This window comes from Eptatretus burgeri, chromosome 11, assembly GCF_056783735.1.
Source record: "Eptatretus burgeri isolate ZD-2024b chromosome 11, Ebu_testis_v1, whole genome shotgun sequence".
In the NCBI taxonomy this organism is placed as follows: domain Eukaryota; kingdom Metazoa; phylum Chordata; class Myxini; order Myxiniformes; family Myxinidae; genus Eptatretus; species Eptatretus burgeri.
Window position 1 is genome coordinate 74772202 of NC_140971.1, and position 17947 is coordinate 74790148.

A 17947-nucleotide genomic window follows, 5' to 3' on the forward strand; every position below is an offset into this window, starting at 1 on the left:
CCTCAACCGATGACCTGCGGTGCACTCTCGCCAACAACAGCATGGGTCAGGTCCGGCCTGGCAAGGATGAAGCAACCGCTGCCCTTTTGGACAACATGCGGAGCTGCTACACCCGCCTGCGGTCGCTGGTACCGAGCATCCCACCGCACAAGAAACTGAGCCAGGTGGAGATCCTCCAGCACGTCATCGACTACATTCTCGATCTGCAGACCGCCCTGGAAAGCCATCCGCCACCGCTGCTGACTGTGGAACACCACCTGTCGAACGGCCGGACACCTGGGCGACCTCCACTGTCCCCCTTGAACACAGATATGGGATGCTTGTCCACACAGGTGAGGGTGTAAGCACAATCGATTCACTGCGATCCTACAATATCAATTTGCTTATGCAATAACCTTACGACGTCATACCCAACCGCAGTTGTTCTTACAAAATCAGAATATGATCACTTTTTTTAAACTTTTATATACAAATCGAAACACCTCGATTGTACTGCATGACGAAGGATGTCGACCTTGCTGACCCCTTAGCCTCCTTCTGCCAGCCCGCGAACACGTCAAACGTCCCACCAAGCAAGCTCGGTTCGAACCCCCACTTGGAGACAAAATGTGGAATCTAATGAGCGTCTAACCTGCAGGTGTCTCATTCATGTCCTCCATGAAACCTTCCATCAATCAAATGTATCCAAAGTTTAATTACATCTCACAAACTGTGGAACGTGGGCTAATGTCGCAATCCATGTGATTCGATAACAATCCACAGCATTTACATAGCATCCAAAGAGCGACCATCACGGGGCATGAGATGAAGCAGAGGGAATGGGACAGAAAGGAGTGAGAAGTGGAGAAATAAAAGTAAAGGGGAAACGAGGGTAGGTGGATTGAGGAAGTGGAGATGGGGAAATCAGTCAAAATGTCTATCATGATCATGTACGCAATATGTGAATGGCCCATTTACAAGCTGGAGTCGAGTCGAGAGGACGAGAGAGTAACCCAGGAATTGCCTCGTCTCATCGATCCATAATCCGAAAAATCGACCGACGTCTGCCTGCTCTAGGGCCCGGTGCGAATATCGATTGATTGATATTGATTGATATTCCCGAGCCGTCGGACATCAGGTTCAGCTCCGGGTATTCGATTGGACACGAACTTGGTTATTGGCACACTTTACGAGTTGAGAAATCTAGCACGACCACCGAGAAGCGACGGACGTGGGAAGACGATGGTTGGAAATAAAACGAACTGTTTGCAATCGGTATCCCCCTGCAACATGTGCGTTTCAAAAGCGAGTGCCGCTTGTTAAAGGGGGTGCATTAAGTGCTCCTCTCTGGAGCAATGCAGAAATGCTAAAGCGGAAGAATGGTATCGTGGATAAAGGACCGAGGGAGATAATGCGTATACAGGCTCGAAGTCTGTTGCACAACCGGTGCCTAGGGCAGAGGCGGTTGAAGAGGCCACGTAGGGGCTTGGAAGTGGTTCTGCAGTTGTGTTTTCTGTGCCCCGTACGGGGTTCAACCTCTCTGCGTGTTAGTGCCGCACCGCTGCCTTCCCCCAGGCCCCTCCCCACTCCGCTGCCTACTGACCTAGACTGTGTGTCTTGGCATGGCTGTGTGCTTTCATCCCGAGCGGATTCCACTGCGGCGCCAAGCAGTCTGTCTCCCCGGTCTGCTCAAAGGCTACCCCTCCCGCACTGTGACTCCCCGCTTCCCAACACATCCCCTCTGCCTAAAACCTCTCTACCCCTCTCCTTGCAGGTGTGTGTGCCCATTGAGAGCGAGGAGCCACCCCCAACACCCTCGCAAGCCACTCTGCGGTCCCTAGTGGCTACGTCGCACAGAGGTGGTGGTCTTCGATCGTAAGAAGTCCCCTTTTTGAGTTTCTCTCTAAGCCATCCAGCAAGAGAAGAAAATAACTTTGCCTACATTCCAGCAGAGGCTGTCCGTCTCTACCTCCATGCGTGAGGACACCGAACTCGACGACACTTGGTGGCGGAACTCTCGGCTCGACCCGACGATCGTGAGAGCGTTTAGTCGCCTGTAGAAGGGACCCGAAGGAATCGGTGAAGGTTCCTGCGTACATGCTGATTCTCAGGCTTTTGAAAAGTTTCCTTTTTTTGCTGCTGCCGTTGTCACCATCTGAGCCTGAGCCAGGCCCACCAGCATAGCCTTCTGCATGACAAAGCTCAACTCTGGGTGGCTTGCCGAATGTTATGGGAACAAAGACATTAGTTTGTCTGTCTCTCTTCCTTTATTCATGTCCATCTCTCTGCAATTGTAATGTGGGTGGCATAGAAACCATTAAACAACGTCTTTCGAGGTTGAGTGTACTCCATCACTTCGACCACCTCTAATTCACCCCACGTAGATCTTTTCCTGGCTTTCCCCAAAAGCAGCATTCTGATAAATCTTGTACGAGGTATGTATATAGTTTTGTGCAAAATGTACATAGCCTGCTGCTTTTTAACCACCCAATAAAACAAATCATCCAATCTTTCTTCGTAGTTTTTTTTTTTATTTCTTCTTCTTATTTTACTGTAAACGTTGATTACGAGGAGTTCCCCTCCCGATCCCCTTCCCAGCCAACATTTTCTTCCCCTTTGTTGCCCACAAGCACCAGGTGAAGCATTGTGTAAGGGTTCAGGCCATGCGGCGCATTTCCAACTGCAACACTCTCCATTGCAGGTTTACAAACGGCAAACATCGAGCAGAAAGGTGGCCAAGCAAGCTTGTGTCGTGGAAAAATGCAACTTCACGGTTTTCGTGCCACTCCAAACGAATCGATTTGACTCCTGACAACAAAACATACAGGCTGCCCCCCCCCCCCCCCAAAAAAGGTTTCTTGTGTGAAGTTTGCAGCACTTCCCGTTCCCAAAACACATTCGCGATGTGGGAGTTCCAACCTTCCCTGTGTGCCCGACTATCTTGGTCAACAAGTTCCGACACGGGCCATTTGGCCCAGGGTCTCGTGAGGGCCTAATAATCATCGGGAGTGGACGTGCAACGAGAAATGTTGTGTATTCCAAATAATTACACAAAATGTCTTATCACGATGTCAAACTACTGTAAAACCAAACACGTAATCCTTGGGGGGAGGAGGCATATCTGGATTGAAAACTTTAAAGAGAAAATCAACAGCAGGACAATTATTTTTTAAAGTCTCATGTAATGGTTAATTCCTGAATCGTATACAGATGTGTGACGTCACAATGCCCGTGTTCACCCGAATTTCCTTATGTCACTTCGGTTGCAATGAATCTCACCAAATAATGCATAGCGATCCATGAGATCCCTATATGGTCAAACAGAATGGCATTTGAAGCGAGGAGCAGTTCCAGCTGGCGAAGCCATGTATTTTTGCCACAAGATTTTTTTTTTAAGTTTTTCTTATCTTTGGCCCAATCGGGGTTTCTGAGGAAAGGCCTTTAAGTCACGTGTTAAAGTCGGCTACAGAGAGCAGGGGAACGTTAAAATCCAGAGGACGAAGAACGTTACGATGGAACGGAGAGTTCTGGGGGTATAAATGAGACCATCGATTGATTATCGCAGCTTCCCTGTTGGTTTGTGGGGAAATGAAACAGAATTACATCATTTTGTGGACACCGTGGCCACGAGCTGGACTGCAGAGGGTACAAATCCGGACTCAGACCGAGCACCTTAAGAGCCCTGTGACGCAAGCCCGTGGCTTATTACCCCGCAGGCAAGGAGCAAAGAGTAGCATAGGGTTAAGTAATTGGTTCAGCTTGTCTGTCTGTCTGTCTGTGTCTGTCTACAAACATCAGTTTATGATCAAGGAACAACTTCATTTGTCTCTGAATTCATCCCGATGCACGTGCACAGAGAGGAGTGAGTTTTTTTTTTAAACTCCATCTGCCTGGCAATTAGACAAAATTGAAAACCATTCCAAACAGGAAACATTGCTTTTTAAGATCATAAAGGACACAAACAACAGGCACGAAGAACTAATGTAACGTGTTAGATACGGTGGTGTAAAAGACACTACGTCAACGGCAGTAAACGTCCAAATAATTTTTTTTTCTCTCGACCACGACCTTTAAAATTTTCATTTTATAAAAGTTGAATTATGTACCGTACTTGTACACCGTAGAACACAAATCGCCTTATTAGCATTTTCAAAAACCTTCCATTTAACAGTACTTGGCAAAATATTTGTGGCATTTTACATCATCTCGACCAATCAAATTTGCCGTTCGCAGACCCCACTCATGTCCTTATTTGGACATTTGTGGGGGGGGGGCAAGTAACTAATGCTGATAGCACAATGATGCAGAAACATGATTTGTCCTACAGGTCAAACTAAACTGGCCACATAAGGCAGGTGGCCAATTCCTGCAGGTTTTATAGCATGTAATGGTGCAATGTCCTTATTCCAACGGAATGTGATCCGACCAAAGCTGCTCTCTGGTGGAGTATCAACAAGGGAGGAGGGGGTGCATCACGGAGCACAACCATTCAGAGGAGTCAATAAGCCAGCTGTCCTGTCTGAAACGTACTCGTTGAAAATACAGTTGTGGCATCTCCCCCAACATTTCACCTTTGGGATGTAAGTTAACTTGAATTGCATTCCCTTTTATATACTCAACCGGAAGGTTGACCACTTTGCTATCGGACCCCCAACACCTGCTCTATAACCGCAACAGCAACCCCGTTGGTGTGTAATTAAAATCAGTCACCATAGATCGGTATGTTCGCTCTACACCTTGTTGACCAACATGATCGGTATACACCTCGTTGACCTACATGATCGGTATACACCTCGTTGACCAACATGATCGGTATACACCTCGTTGACCAACATGATCGGTATACACCTCGTTGACCAACATGATCGGTATACACCTCGTTGACCTACATGATCGGTATACACCTCGTTGACCAACATGATCGGTATACACCTCGTTGACCAACATGATCGGTATACACCTCGTTGACCAGCATGATCGGTATACACCTCGTTGACCAGCATGATCGGTATACACCTCGTTGACCAGCATGATCGGTATACACCTCGTTGACCTGCATGATCGGTATACACCTCGTTGACCTGCATGATCGGTATACACCTCGTTGACCTGCATGATCGGTATACACCTCGTTGACCTGCATGATCGGTATACACCTCGTTGACCTGCATGATCGGTATACACCTCGTTGACCTGCATGATCGGTATACACCTCGTTGACCTGCATGATCGGTATACACCTCGTTGACCTACATGATCGGTATACACCTCGTTGGTCTACATGATCGGTATACACCTCGTTGGTCTACATGATCGGTATACACCTCGTTGGTCTACATGATCGGTATACACCTCGTTGACCTACATGATCGGTATACACCTCGTTGGTCTACATGATCGGTATACACCTCGTTGACCTACATGATCGGTATACACCTCGTTGACCTACATGATCGGTATACACCTCGTTGGTCTACATGATCGGTATACACCTCGTTGACCTACATGATCGGTATACACCTCGTTGACCTACATGATCGGTATACACCTCGTTGGTCTACATGATCGGTATACACCTCGTTGACCTACATGATCGGTATACACCTCGTTGACCTACATGATCGGTATACACCTCGTTGACGCTCCTTGAATATGCATCGAAAAGCACCAAATTGGAAACACAAATGACGCAATAGCGAACGTCCCGTTGCCAGGATGCTGGAGATTTCGAGACGATGATGAAACTTGGGTTCGTGCGATAGTCCTCGCACGTGTTTGGCACCATTTCTGAAAGCACTTTGCTTTACCATCGCGTTCGGGGCGCCGTTAAACGGAAATGACAAGTTGTACTTATCTGGAGAGCAAAGCAAGCTGTGGAGCACCACGAGGAGACACCATGGTGTCCTCCAGGCGTGCACCGTTGGTGTCGGTCAATCGTGCCTGTTGCCTGTTGAGGTTGGTGGAGACCGAGTAACAGGAATGCGAACTATATGAGGTTAACCACTGAAACCACAACATATATCGTTCAGTCATTTGCCGTCGAATGTTTATGAGCCATGGATATCGCTTCTGGGCAGAGGACTCGAATCGGGACGCGTTTACATTGGCGACCGTTCCGTGAGCCGTGCCGTGCCGTGGAGCGACCACCAGTGTTGTCGCGCCGTCAGGGTAATCGCCTCGTCACGGTTACCAATTGCACCGGGGGGGGGGGGTGGCCTGCACAGTGCGGGCAATGGTTTTGTGAGAAGACCTTGAACATGCAGAAGGTTGAAGCCAGACAACCAGCTTTATTAAAGTCGCCTCCCAATCCCAAAGGACGACTCCCCGAGATGCCGCACCACCGTGGGAACGGCTTGAACGCGCCAACAATGAGCTCTCCCACTTTGCCAGAGAAATGCAGAGACTCGGAAAGATGGGTTCAGAAGTGAAGGACAAATTCATGAACCCGAGAAAGGAAATAAACAATTACGGGTTCTGAGCACGACCCGGCACCATGAGCAAGAGGTAGATTCGGAGACGTTACCACCACGAGCACACTTTTCGTGGTCTGCTAATGAGAACCTTTGGCTTGCTGGTCATCCATGACACAGGTTGCGCAGGGTAGTTTGTCATTGCCTTACCAGCAGTCAATCAGGGCAAGAATTTGTAATTTGTTCAGCGTGCCGGCGATAACTTTCCTACTCTTCACGAAAGACATCGTACAATCGATCTTTAACGTCAACCGATTCGTCCAATGCTGGTTGATGGATCCCACGACTACTTACAACGCCCATCCAATGGACGGTGCACATATTGATGCCTCGCCCTGCGAAACACCAGGGTGGCAGTTTATAGCTCGGTGAAGCTTCAAACTAAGCCAGATGGCTCAGAGGCGAGTGCACATACTTCCACGGCCGAGGTTATCCTTTCAGCTTTCCCATATGCTCTGAATCAGTAAATAACAAAATAAAATAGGTCAACCCACCTGCATTAACACAGGTGCAATATAAAGCAAATACTAAAGAAAATACCAAAGTGTTCAAAAAGTTCGAGGAACGAGGTTCACAGCAGTCCGGGACCCGCGAACATTATTGGTGTCCTGGACCATGTCGCATCTCGTTCGGGGAACTTTTCGAACTCTCCTCGTAAACTGAAAGAGCAAAGTCATGAAAGAAATTAATACTGCTGAATGAAGAAAAACTCATTTCATCTCCATTTTAGCATTCCGACCTAATTAAAATGGCATTGTGACATATTTGGCTACACATGACGTCACACATGTTTCGTTGTCAAAATAAAAATAAATTAAAAAACCGGAATTTAATTAAAAGTAATTTTTGACCTTGAAACCCTCTCACTGCTTATGCGCATCTTCCGAGCTTTCTTGCAATACTCTTAGGGGGGGGGAGCCCGAACATCAGGGAGGGGAGGCCTGTCATAACGAGGGTGTAACACAGGCTGGATGGTTAAAACGGCCAATTCCCAAAGTAGACTAATTGTACAATGTGCATCCAGGCCGTTCAGCCTTCTATGCCATTTGCGGAAGAGGGAAATGTACCCTCAATTCAACTGTGGGAAAGCAAAACGTTCAGTCACGGGGGTGATAGGGTGGGGTCTGCTTGTGGCCAAAAACAAACAAATAAATAAACAATCACAAAAATAAATAAATAAAGCACAGGTGCTCCAATGACAGCGCTCTATCTGGGGGTCCAAGGCAGTGCAGCCAAGATCTAGCGGAGATAGCCGTGTTGAGGAGGGAGGCAGGGGGGGTGAAAGGAAAGTGCTGGCACAGTGAGGCAATCAGCCGGGACACAGGTGTGCGAGTGGCGCCAAGATGTCTGGCCTCCTTCACCCCCCCACCCCTCACTCCCTTCTTCCCCTCCCTCCCGCCTCCGGCTTCTCGCTAGCCCTTGAAGCCCGGCCCATCTCCCCTTGTCCCTCCCAACCTCTTGCTCCGTCCTTGGGAATGTAATTTGTGCATGCCAGCACTTTGTACGGCCTGTCTCTGTCTCTGTGTGTGTGTCTGTCTGTCTGTCTGTCTGTCTGTCTCTCATACCATGCAATTCAGTTCCTTCACCCACACCGAAAAGCTCACCCTGGCTAAATAAAACCGAACGGGTATGGCGGTGTCTTGCGACTGGGAGAGTGGACATCATCTCGAGAATTGTGCATTCATCTGTAGCCGAAGGAAATGGTATCAAGTTTCTGGAAAGAAAACAGATTGAAGAAAAAGTCACGTCACCCTGTGGTCATCAGTAAAAAGCCCATTTGGCTCACCAATGACCGAGAGAGAGAGAGAGAGAGAGAGAGAGAGAGAGAGAGAGAGAGAGAGAGAGAGAGAGAGAGAGAGAGAGAGAGAGAGAGAGAGAGAGAGAGAGAGAGAGAGAGAGAGAGAGAGAGAGAGAGAGAGAGAGAGAGAGAGAGAGAGAGAGAGAGAGAGAGAGAGAGAGAGAGAGAGAGAGAGAGAGAGAGAGAGAGAGAGAGAGAGAGAGAGAGAGAGAGAGAGAGAGAGAGAGAGAGAGAGAGAGAGAGAGAGAGAGAGAGAGAGAGAGAGAGAGAGAGAGAGAGAGAGAGAGAGAGAGAGAGAGAGAGAGAGAGAGAGAGAGAGAGAGAGAGAGAGAGAGAGAGAGAGAGAGAGAGAGAGAGAGAGAGAGAGAGAGAGAGAGAGGTTAACCTGTCTGGTCTCAGCTGCTCCGCTCCATGTATTGCGAGTACCCGCTGTGGATCAACTCGATGTCCTCAAGACAACTTGGGATGGCTAACAAATCGCTGCGAATGGGAAAGCAGCACGACTCAAAAACGACCCTGAGAAAGGAGGGGGGTGTTGGGGAAGGGAATAAAGCAAAAGCATCGTCATAAGAACTGTAAAGTGAATGAAGTACTGATTGTGATGAAAACGAGTTATTCCACGCTGCAAAAATAAAGGTCGTTTGAACTACATGTACTTGTTAAACGATGCATTTCCAAACACCCAGGCGAGAGAAACAGCAGGTTTGTTTGAAAGAGCACACCCAATGTGAACATCGCCAAATGTCAAAGCGAAACTTTTGAAAGGATCCCAGATAGAAGACCGCAGCACCCCCCCCACCCTTGAAAGCTCCTTGTTGACAAACTTGTCCGCAAAACGCGATTTGGCCAAGCGCTGCGTCCTTGTAAGGAAGGTTAGGATAGCATTCTGGACAGTGTAGGCCCCAAACGCTTCCATGAGATGCCAGCAACAAGTGATGCCTTGTTCGACCCTATAACGTGCTGTGGAGCGCGTAGGGTGGTTCATGAAGGGTGGCCACTGTCACTTGGCCCTTGCAAAAGTCGAAGCCAAATGTAGGACACACCAGGGGACTTGTACAGAAACGAGTTCAAAATTCTTAAAGGGCTCCAAAATAAAGGGAATTTTAAAAAAAGAAAAAAAAAAAAGAACTGACGTCTGCAATTTGCAGCCTCCCCACCACCCCCTCAATCACCTCCACCTCCCCTCCACCCTCTTTATCCAAGCCACTTCTCCCTCAATGAATAACTCAAGATTCCTGCTATTCACAGGACCATTTCATTACTCACCGCAGCATCTCTGATGCCCAACGTTGTGACAGCATTTCAAAGAAAGGGATAACAGAATATAGGGGGTTTAACCAACGGACGGGTTTTCCACTTGGACATTACAGGGAAGCACATAGACATGGGGAGAACACCAAGGCCTATCTTTACTCGGTCAATGCAAACACCACCACCGCCTAAATAATTGGAAAAGGATGTCTCAAGAGGTGGTGACATTTGCCTGCGATGACTCTCTGCAACAAAAAATATTTAAACATTTACATCTTGTGGGAAGAGCATGAGACGGTGAAAATACATTCTTTGGAAACTCCCCAACGTCTCCACATCCCAATCTTCCGACACGGACAGACAGACAGACAGACAGACACACACACATCTCTGCATCCGAAACACTTTAAAGACGCACGATGCAAACTGTGCTTTCATGCGACATTTATTGGCAAATCACAGCACATCACAAAAAAAGACCTTCACACGACTACGATCCAGTACAGTACGCTGCTTCCATGCATGATGGCAAAACAACAGCACGGGCTCATTCACAATTTTTGATGTTCATGCCAAAACAAATAAATAAATAAATTAAATTAAAGCATCAGGATTAAATGGAATTTCATGCGACGCTCCGGCGACCGAAGATAGCCTACATTGTGACTTTTTCATTCAAAAATAAATAAATAAAAACACTCTTAAAAAGCGGTTGCTTGACGAATCGTCGTCGGTGTCGTGATCCAAGTCCCAAGATTGTGATTTTCTTGAATGTCGGGAACACGAAAGAAGGCTCAAAAGCGTAACGGCCATCAATGGTGAGCAAAATATATATATATATATATATATATATATATATATATATATATATATATATATATATATATATATATATATATATATATATATATATATATATATATATATATATATATATATATATATATATATATATATATATATATATATATGGAAAGAACCACACAAACGGCTGGTTGCACAGACATGCAACACGGCATGCAACGATAACAGAGAGGTCGAGCTTCTTCGAAGATGTGCCACGGACGACAAGCGAGATTGCAAAACTGAAGTTACGAAGAGACTTGTAATGAGCGATACATAATCGTGTACGGTGCAAATAGGGGGGATGATGCTGGCAAAATGGTGACGGAAGCCTTTTCAAAGTTCTTGTATTTAATCAACAAACTTCGCTGGTGTTGTTGTGTAAACCTCTTAGAAGGCTACCTGACAATCTGAAGATAATGCAGGTTTGTTCTACCGTCCTTGACAGGGGAGTTGGGGGGGGGGTGAGTCAGGGAATGGAGGAGGAATAAGGGTGGGGAGGGTGCAGGCCTCCACATGCCACAAAACATCACAGCAACATGCATTACACACAATACAAAGTGACACACGGTAAGGCCTGCGGCGATGCTGTCCAGATTGTTCCCATTTCTTAATTGCACCTTGTACAGAAGTTGTGAATCCACGTCAAAAGTGCAAAATAAAATCAATCATAAGGATACCTTTTGATTAGAGAGGGAGGATATCGACCGTTTTCTGGACAGCAGGAACCACAAACTGGTATTATTGCTGCCAACCGGGCAACGCTCGGATCTAACTCTTCGACCACCGAGCGGTCTTTATCCGGGACTGCGCACGTGGGCATATTGCGTGCCCCGTGTTGGATCCACTGCGAAGAGGGAGGGGGCATCAGGTGAATGCAATGAGATGATGACAAGACCGAACAACGTTTTCATGGGAGAGAAATAAATGAAAACGACCTTAGGTAAAACCATTCTCCGATTGCAGTCAACTGACGACCCTGTCTGGGCACACGACGCCTGCAGTCCAAATCGGTGAAGACCATTCGGTCGTCGAAACGTTTGACCTGAGCCTAAGCCTGCTGGGAAGCAACACTAGTTTGTGCTCCCTTATTTCAAATGTAGATCTTTCCACCGAGAATGAGGTTTTTTATTTTAAGCGAATATCAACCATTTGAGGGTCGATGTTGTAAGGGCCATTGTGTGTTTGCTTTAGGAAGCCTTTTCTTTTGCAATGCAACGACAGCGACCTACAGGAAGGAAAATACATCGGATGCCTGTCAAGATTTCTGGAAGGTACTTATTTCAATAGTTTATCAAAAGCATGGTGGTCTTTCCTTCAGATGGATCTCATGACACAAGTACGTGATGCTGATGGTTATCTTTTGAGTGGACCGCAGAGTTAAGCACCTCAACAGCACGCTTTACTTAGGAATGGGAACTTAAGTTGCTCAATCAATGCGATGCCAATTGGGAATCATTAATGGAATGCTCTTTCTGCCCCTTATGCCAATACGAATTTGAAGATGAATCACATGAAGGATCGATCATTCCTACACCAGCCACATCCAAATCGTACGTAATATCAATCTCTATCTCTCAGCCTCAGTATGCCATTTCATTGGCAACTATGCATGGTCTTGGACGAAGACAAAGATTTTTTTTTTTTTTTAACCAAAACGCAGGGTGGGATCAGCATCCCAACAAGCCACACTGCCAGGGATTGAGGAGAGGGGCAGGAAGGGCTAGGCGCCAGGATCACGTCGCGCCTTTCCTTCCGTGCTTTTTCGTAACGTCGTGCACTCACATGCCTGCCCAACCGGAAGTCTAGGCAAGTGGCAGCTAGTTCTGAGCTTTAGTTAGCCGAGGATCCTCAACTTGAGTGTCACCAGGATTACGTGCATCACCCCCCTCGAGGGAATTTATTATCCCGCATGTTCAGTCCCAACAAGCCTAGCGATGACAAAACCACATTAGATACATGTTTTCCAAGTGTAAATAGGATTTAACCAGGCTGGTGTCCAAAGCAACGCAACATATATTGGTCTGTACTGCTATGATCGTTCTCAACAAAGGAAAGCAGAAGCTGTGCCAGCACTGTTTGTGCATTAAACCCCTCGGACTCAGTTTTCTAAAATGAAATGGCCACAATTTCATCAAGTTGTCTGCACATCCAGTCAACATTCCAAAAATAAAAAATAAAAAAATAAATATATACATAACATTCAAGTTGAAGACCAACTCGAAACAGAGAGGGAGTTTGTTTAATGGAGGCTGGCGCTGTGATGGAGGAAAATTTCAAAGATAAATAATAACAATAATAATAATAATAATGAACAATTACAACAGCAGAAGGCCACATTACAAAAAATACAAACAAAAACAAAGAAATAAGCAATTTTAAAGTTCTTCCTCCTCAAGTGCAGAAGAGTTTGCAAATCGTTGGAGTTGATCTTCAACCTGAAACACCAAAGCAGTTGTTTCATCATTGTTGATCAAACTGAGATATACATCCAAGTAAAGCTAACCAAATCAAATACTCCCCCTTCACCCCTGCCCCCCCCCCATTCCTCCATAGCTCACTTCTCCACTTACACCTGAGATGCTAAACCAAAATGCACAATGGCCTCATGACCTCCACTTCGTGACACTATCGTGGCCGGAGGGCATGGACAAGCATTTGGCAAGGTCCGCGACGTAGGTTTCTGCAAGCATAGGACCGGCTATGGGCATGTGCAGGCAGCTAAGTAGATGAGACAATGATGGGAAAAGTATTTTTTCAAACAACCCCTCGAGACCAACTTTGTTTTCCCAAATAGTTGCTTGTGGTTCTGGCACAATGTTGTTTTCACTCTGTTTGATGGCAGCCCATCTAACAGCGATGCTCAAGGTTATCAATACCCCGCGCAATACAAGCATAATGTGTCGAGCTGCTGTTTCATACCACTGCAGTTGGAGTTGGGTGGTTTTGTGAGAATGACTTGGAGAACAAATAAATATATTATGATAATAAAGGCTTCTTCACAAGTAATGCAGAAAGTCGTAAAGAAAAAAAAAAAAAAGGTAATGATGACGATAATGGGGGTAGTTAAATAATATATTTTTGCAAACACACAAAGTGGCTATTGATCGATTGTGCATGCAAAGGATTGGGACAGCAGAAAAAGAGAAAGGTTTAAATAAAAATAAAAAAAAAACACAGGAGGGAAAAAAGGGAAGAGGTTTGGAAGGGAGAGGATAGGAGAGGAAAGAGTAGGGGAGTGGGGAGATTGGAAAAAAGGGCTGAGAAGGAAATAAGAGTGGAGAGAGTTAGGAGAATGCATGCAGATGGAAGAAAGGAGGGAGGGAGGAGGGGGAGGGGGTGGAGTGTAATACAGATATATTAAAAATGTCACCATGTTCCATTTATGTAGAGAAAAAGAAGGAAATAATGACAATCGTATATCAATCAAGGTGGACAGGAATACATTTTGAAAATATATGTTGTTATGGTTGTGGGGGTAGATGGAGGTGGATACTTTGAGACCTGGGAGTGATCCATTTCACCTTCTGAAACCTGCACATCCAAAAAAAAACTTCAGCTTGATCCATGGATCGTGACCCCTAAACGAAATGAAGGTGGATACTTTGAGCCCACCCTGGGAGGACTCCATTCCATATTCTGAAACCCCATATGTAGACGCATGCACACACACCCTTAAATTAGTATAGATATATACTGTATCATTCCATCCATCCATCCGACCATACTCTGTGCAGAGCGTTGTTGCTACCGAAGTAGTCTCCTTGGCTAGAATATATATATAAATATATATATAAATATATATATATATATATATATATATGTTGTATACTGTGTGTGTATGTACGTATACCAGCCTTGCGAAGATTGATCAAATGATCAGTTTTGGTAGCACTCTGAATGTCAAGAATCCTCCAGAGGACATCCCGATTCACTGAATCAAACGCTTTACAGAGATCAACATAAGCTGCAAGCAGCCCCTGCCGAAACTCTCATCTGCGTTCGGTGAGGACCCAAAGAGCAAGGATATAGTCAATTGTTGACCTCTTTCGTGTAAAGCCTGACTGCTCTGGACGCTGGTGCTCAAGCAGATGGTGGTGAACCCTATCAAGAATAATTATCCGAGCAAAAACCTTGCCTGGCACTGAAAGCAGCCTAAACCCTCAGTCGTTGTTGCAATCCTGGCAATCACCCATCCCTTTCCAGAGAGAGGGCCAACAAGGCCCCTCTTCCATTCAGTTGGGATGATGTTTGTGTTCCAGGCAGAGCACAGAACTGCATGCAATGACACGAGTGCAGCATTTCCACCAGTTTTGAGAAGTTCAACATGGATAGTTGTTGCAGTACTGGCAATCACCCATCCCTTTCCAGAGAGAGGGACAACAAGGCCCCTCTTCCATTCCGTTGGGATGATGTCTGTGTTCCAGGCAGAGCACAGAACTGCATGCAACGACACGAGTGCAGCACTTCCACCAGCCTTGAGAAGTTCGACATGGATGCCACAGATCCCAAGAGCTTTACCCAATTTCAAAGGGTTCACCACAGTCTTTGTTTCCACAAACAACCGTGGATCACAGTTGATTGGAGGGACAGCAATAGGGATAGTAACACCCCTGACGAGAATCACTCGACCACAGGTGATGCTCTACCCCCTCACAGATTCCTCGTACATAGGCCTCATTGCCTACCCTCAGCGCACATAGTTTTATGACTCAGCTCCCTGAACAGCTCAGCTCTGCTATTAAGCCTGGCCCTGCGACTCTGGACAATGGTATCCAGTGTCCTTGAGAGACAAAATTCTTCTTCACCTACCGGTGAGTTCCAAGATATCCACCAACAACATCAAGGATGGTGGTCTTGAAGGCGCTCCACAACTCTTCAGGTTTCCCCAAAGCACCCAGACCCCCCAATCTCCTTTAATCTCCTTTGCCACACCACCAGCATTGGAATACCAAGTCCAGCGATGAGCTTGTGGGCGCTGAAACCATGAAACAGCCACCCTAATTCCATGACTTCTTGTAAAGTCAAGGAAGTTAGTGCTATTCTGGTTCACAGTTCCACACCCATGGGGACCAGCGAGCTGGTGTAGCATTGCGGCCAGAAAGATACGGTCAAACCTAGAGGTTAATACTTTGAATGAATGAGCTCAATTTCAGTTGTATGGATGGATGGATGGAGAACACAGAAATTGACTATTAAAAAAAAATAATCATGTTTCTTTCCCTAATATGCACCAATTGTTGATGTAACATTTCTTTTTTCAATTATTTTAACAGTAGCATTCACTTACCTTTGAAGACTGATACTTTAACTTTTGACGAAAGACCTACAGAACATTTTTGCCATCCTCCCTCTCCTTTCGATTCTGGACTGCTGCAGTTTCAGCCACCTCCACGTTGCGATTGCTCTGGCTCTTGCATCTGTTTCTGCCACCGTTGCCCATGGGATGTGCAATGTGACTCAAATCCGTCCCAGCTACACCACCAGTCACAGTGTCACTGCCAGTCTTGTGGCCTCCGGAGTCTGCCACACCTAAATGTAGACGGTTGTTGTTCAGCATCTCAACACTGTCATCTCTAGCAAGTGGTGCTGTAGTGCCAAGACATTGGGCCCAGGAAGCATTAGTCTCCGGTACATCTGGAGGAAAGCTGCTCTCCGAGCAATCAGAGGCGATGGGGCTTTGGCGGTCTGAGCAGATAGACATACGTGCCAGATACCCCTCGTCTTGTGCCTCTTTGAGATTCTCACTTCCCAGTTCAATAAGGTTGCAGCGGACGGTGTGTGGCACAGTTTTTCCAGAACAATCCTTTGCAACGAGCTCAGTATCTACTGTTTGCGGCATCCCACCAATGACACCTGGAGCTTCGTTGGCAGGTAGCAAGGGGATACCATCAGGGTCTTCAGACCCAGAGGTCTCATCATCACTCCCCAACTTCTGGTAACATCGGTGTTTCAGGTCCACAGCATGCAACACTTTTCCCAGCTTGTCCCCTGGGGTACGGCGGCCAGAACTTACCCGCCCTACTGACCCAGGCCTCTCTTCCTCCTCCGCAATTGGGTTTAGAACTTCGGCCTCCACGAGGCCAGGATCGCAACTTTTACCTCTGACTCCTGCTACGGCAGCATTTATACGCAACTTGTCCACACGGCTTGTTTCAGACAACAATGAGAAGTGCACGTGTGACTCTGGCGACGTCACCAGAGATGACTTGAGGGAGCTCCCACAACCCGTCCCATCAACCTGTGCCATCTGATTGATGTAGGCCCCATAGGCATCTCGGTATTCTGTCTGTTGCCTCTCAGTCATTCGCATCACATCCTGCACCGAAAGCTCAGAGTTCAGGCTTGATGTTGAGTGGGTGCGCTGTGAGAGTGCATCCTGGGTTCGTCGCCCGCTCTGCACAACATCAAGTGGACGGCAAAGAACTTGCAAGAGCTAAAATTTTATGCACCAATTGGAGGAACACATTTTGAGTACAGCCATCACAACCAATTATGGAATCGATCTTCTCTTGTTTCCAATGTGAAAAACTCACCTGCCAGAAAGCCACTTGACTTCCCATGTCTTCAAGGCCAGCAGTCCGCAGCTCTTCAAAGCTGAAGTTCAGGCTGTACTTGTCATTAGACAGGCCTATGGTTGGCCCTGACGGAACTCCTCCTGGACCACTCGTGTTGCTTCCAACCGATAGGCCACCGGAACATCCGAGCCTATCACGCTGTGCTGACGGAGGCTCAATACTCGAGCCAGCAACAGAGCCTCCTGCACGACAGCCTCCCACTACGCTGCTGCCCACCACATCACTGACAGAGTGTAGCTCACTGAGTGGTGGACCATCAAGCTGCCGGAGTTCAAGGATCTGCAAAGAAAATATAAAATAAAATAAAAACATCAATAGGATGCTGGATCACCTCGATGAACACCAAAATCTGGACCACCTTTTTGTACTTACGATTCATGGTGCCCACTTTGGGCACATGTGCACTCCATGGAGCGACTTACAAGGAAGTTGTTCTCAAATCAGAAACTTCACAACAAACAGATTTCATCAAGTTTGGAATATAATGCACAATTTTATACACCATGAAAGAAAAAGGTTCATTCATCGATGGAAATTTTTGTAGGATTCGATAAAACTGTTTTTTGCCAGCTTCAAGTTAAGACTGGGTATAACAAATTTTTTAGATATGTTAAAAGTGCACAAAGGTGAAGATAAATGCGTACAAGAGGAGATTGCTTTTTCTAAAGCCCAAACATGTCACACACACCATACAACAACAAAAAAGAACGAGAGGGGGAGCACTCGGGAGAGTGCAAAACCTCCGCCGCCAGTACTGCTGGATCACTCAAGTGAACCTTATATCTTATTCACTAAATATGATGTCAACAGTGCTGACAGAGTTATAGTTCTTTTCTCCATTTTTTTTTGGGGGGGGAGTTGGAAATCACTTAAAACATGTAGAATCGCAAAAAAAAGAAATCGAAATTTTGTTGAAAAAAAAGTTGCAAAAATATTTTTTTCTCTAACAATTTTTTTTTGGGGGGGGGAATCACTTAAAACATGTAGAAATGCAAAAAAAAAATTTTTTCTCTAAATTTTTGGGGGGG

General features: G+C 46.2%; 2 protein-coding genes across 4 annotated transcripts in view; one reads left to right on the forward strand and one right to left on the reverse strand.

Moving 5' to 3' along the window:
* The window catches only part of LOC147017400 (DNA-binding protein inhibitor ID-2-B-like), a 2686-nt gene extending 194 nt beyond the window's left edge, over window positions 1-2492 (forward strand). Inside the window, exons 1-2 of the mRNA XM_085847026.1 lie at window positions 1-332; window positions 1754-2492. The exon at window positions 1-332 is cut by the window's left edge and continues 194 nt beyond it. Coding sequence (XP_085703152.1) covers window positions 1-332; window positions 1754-1858 — 437 coding nt within the window. The 3' untranslated portion in view covers window positions 1859-2492. The remainder of the gene's footprint in view (window positions 333-1753) is intronic.
* The window catches only part of KIDINS220 (kinase D interacting substrate 220), a 199163-nt gene that overhangs the window by 95415 nt on the left and 85801 nt on the right, over window positions 1-17947 (reverse strand). For all 3 annotated transcript variants that reach the window (XM_085847019.1, XM_085847018.1, XM_085847017.1), the window contains 5 exons: window positions 16878-17198; window positions 15632-16738; window positions 9047-12779; window positions 8633-8763; window positions 6990-8163 (listed from right to left, as the gene is read on the reverse strand). In XM_085847019.1, coding sequence (XP_085703145.1) covers window positions 15668-16738; window positions 16878-17198 — 1392 coding nt within the window. In that variant the 3' untranslated portion in view covers window positions 6990-8163; window positions 8633-8763; window positions 9047-12779; window positions 15632-15667. The remainder of the gene's footprint in view (window positions 1-6989; window positions 8164-8632; window positions 8764-9046; window positions 12780-15631; window positions 16739-16877; window positions 17199-17947) is intronic.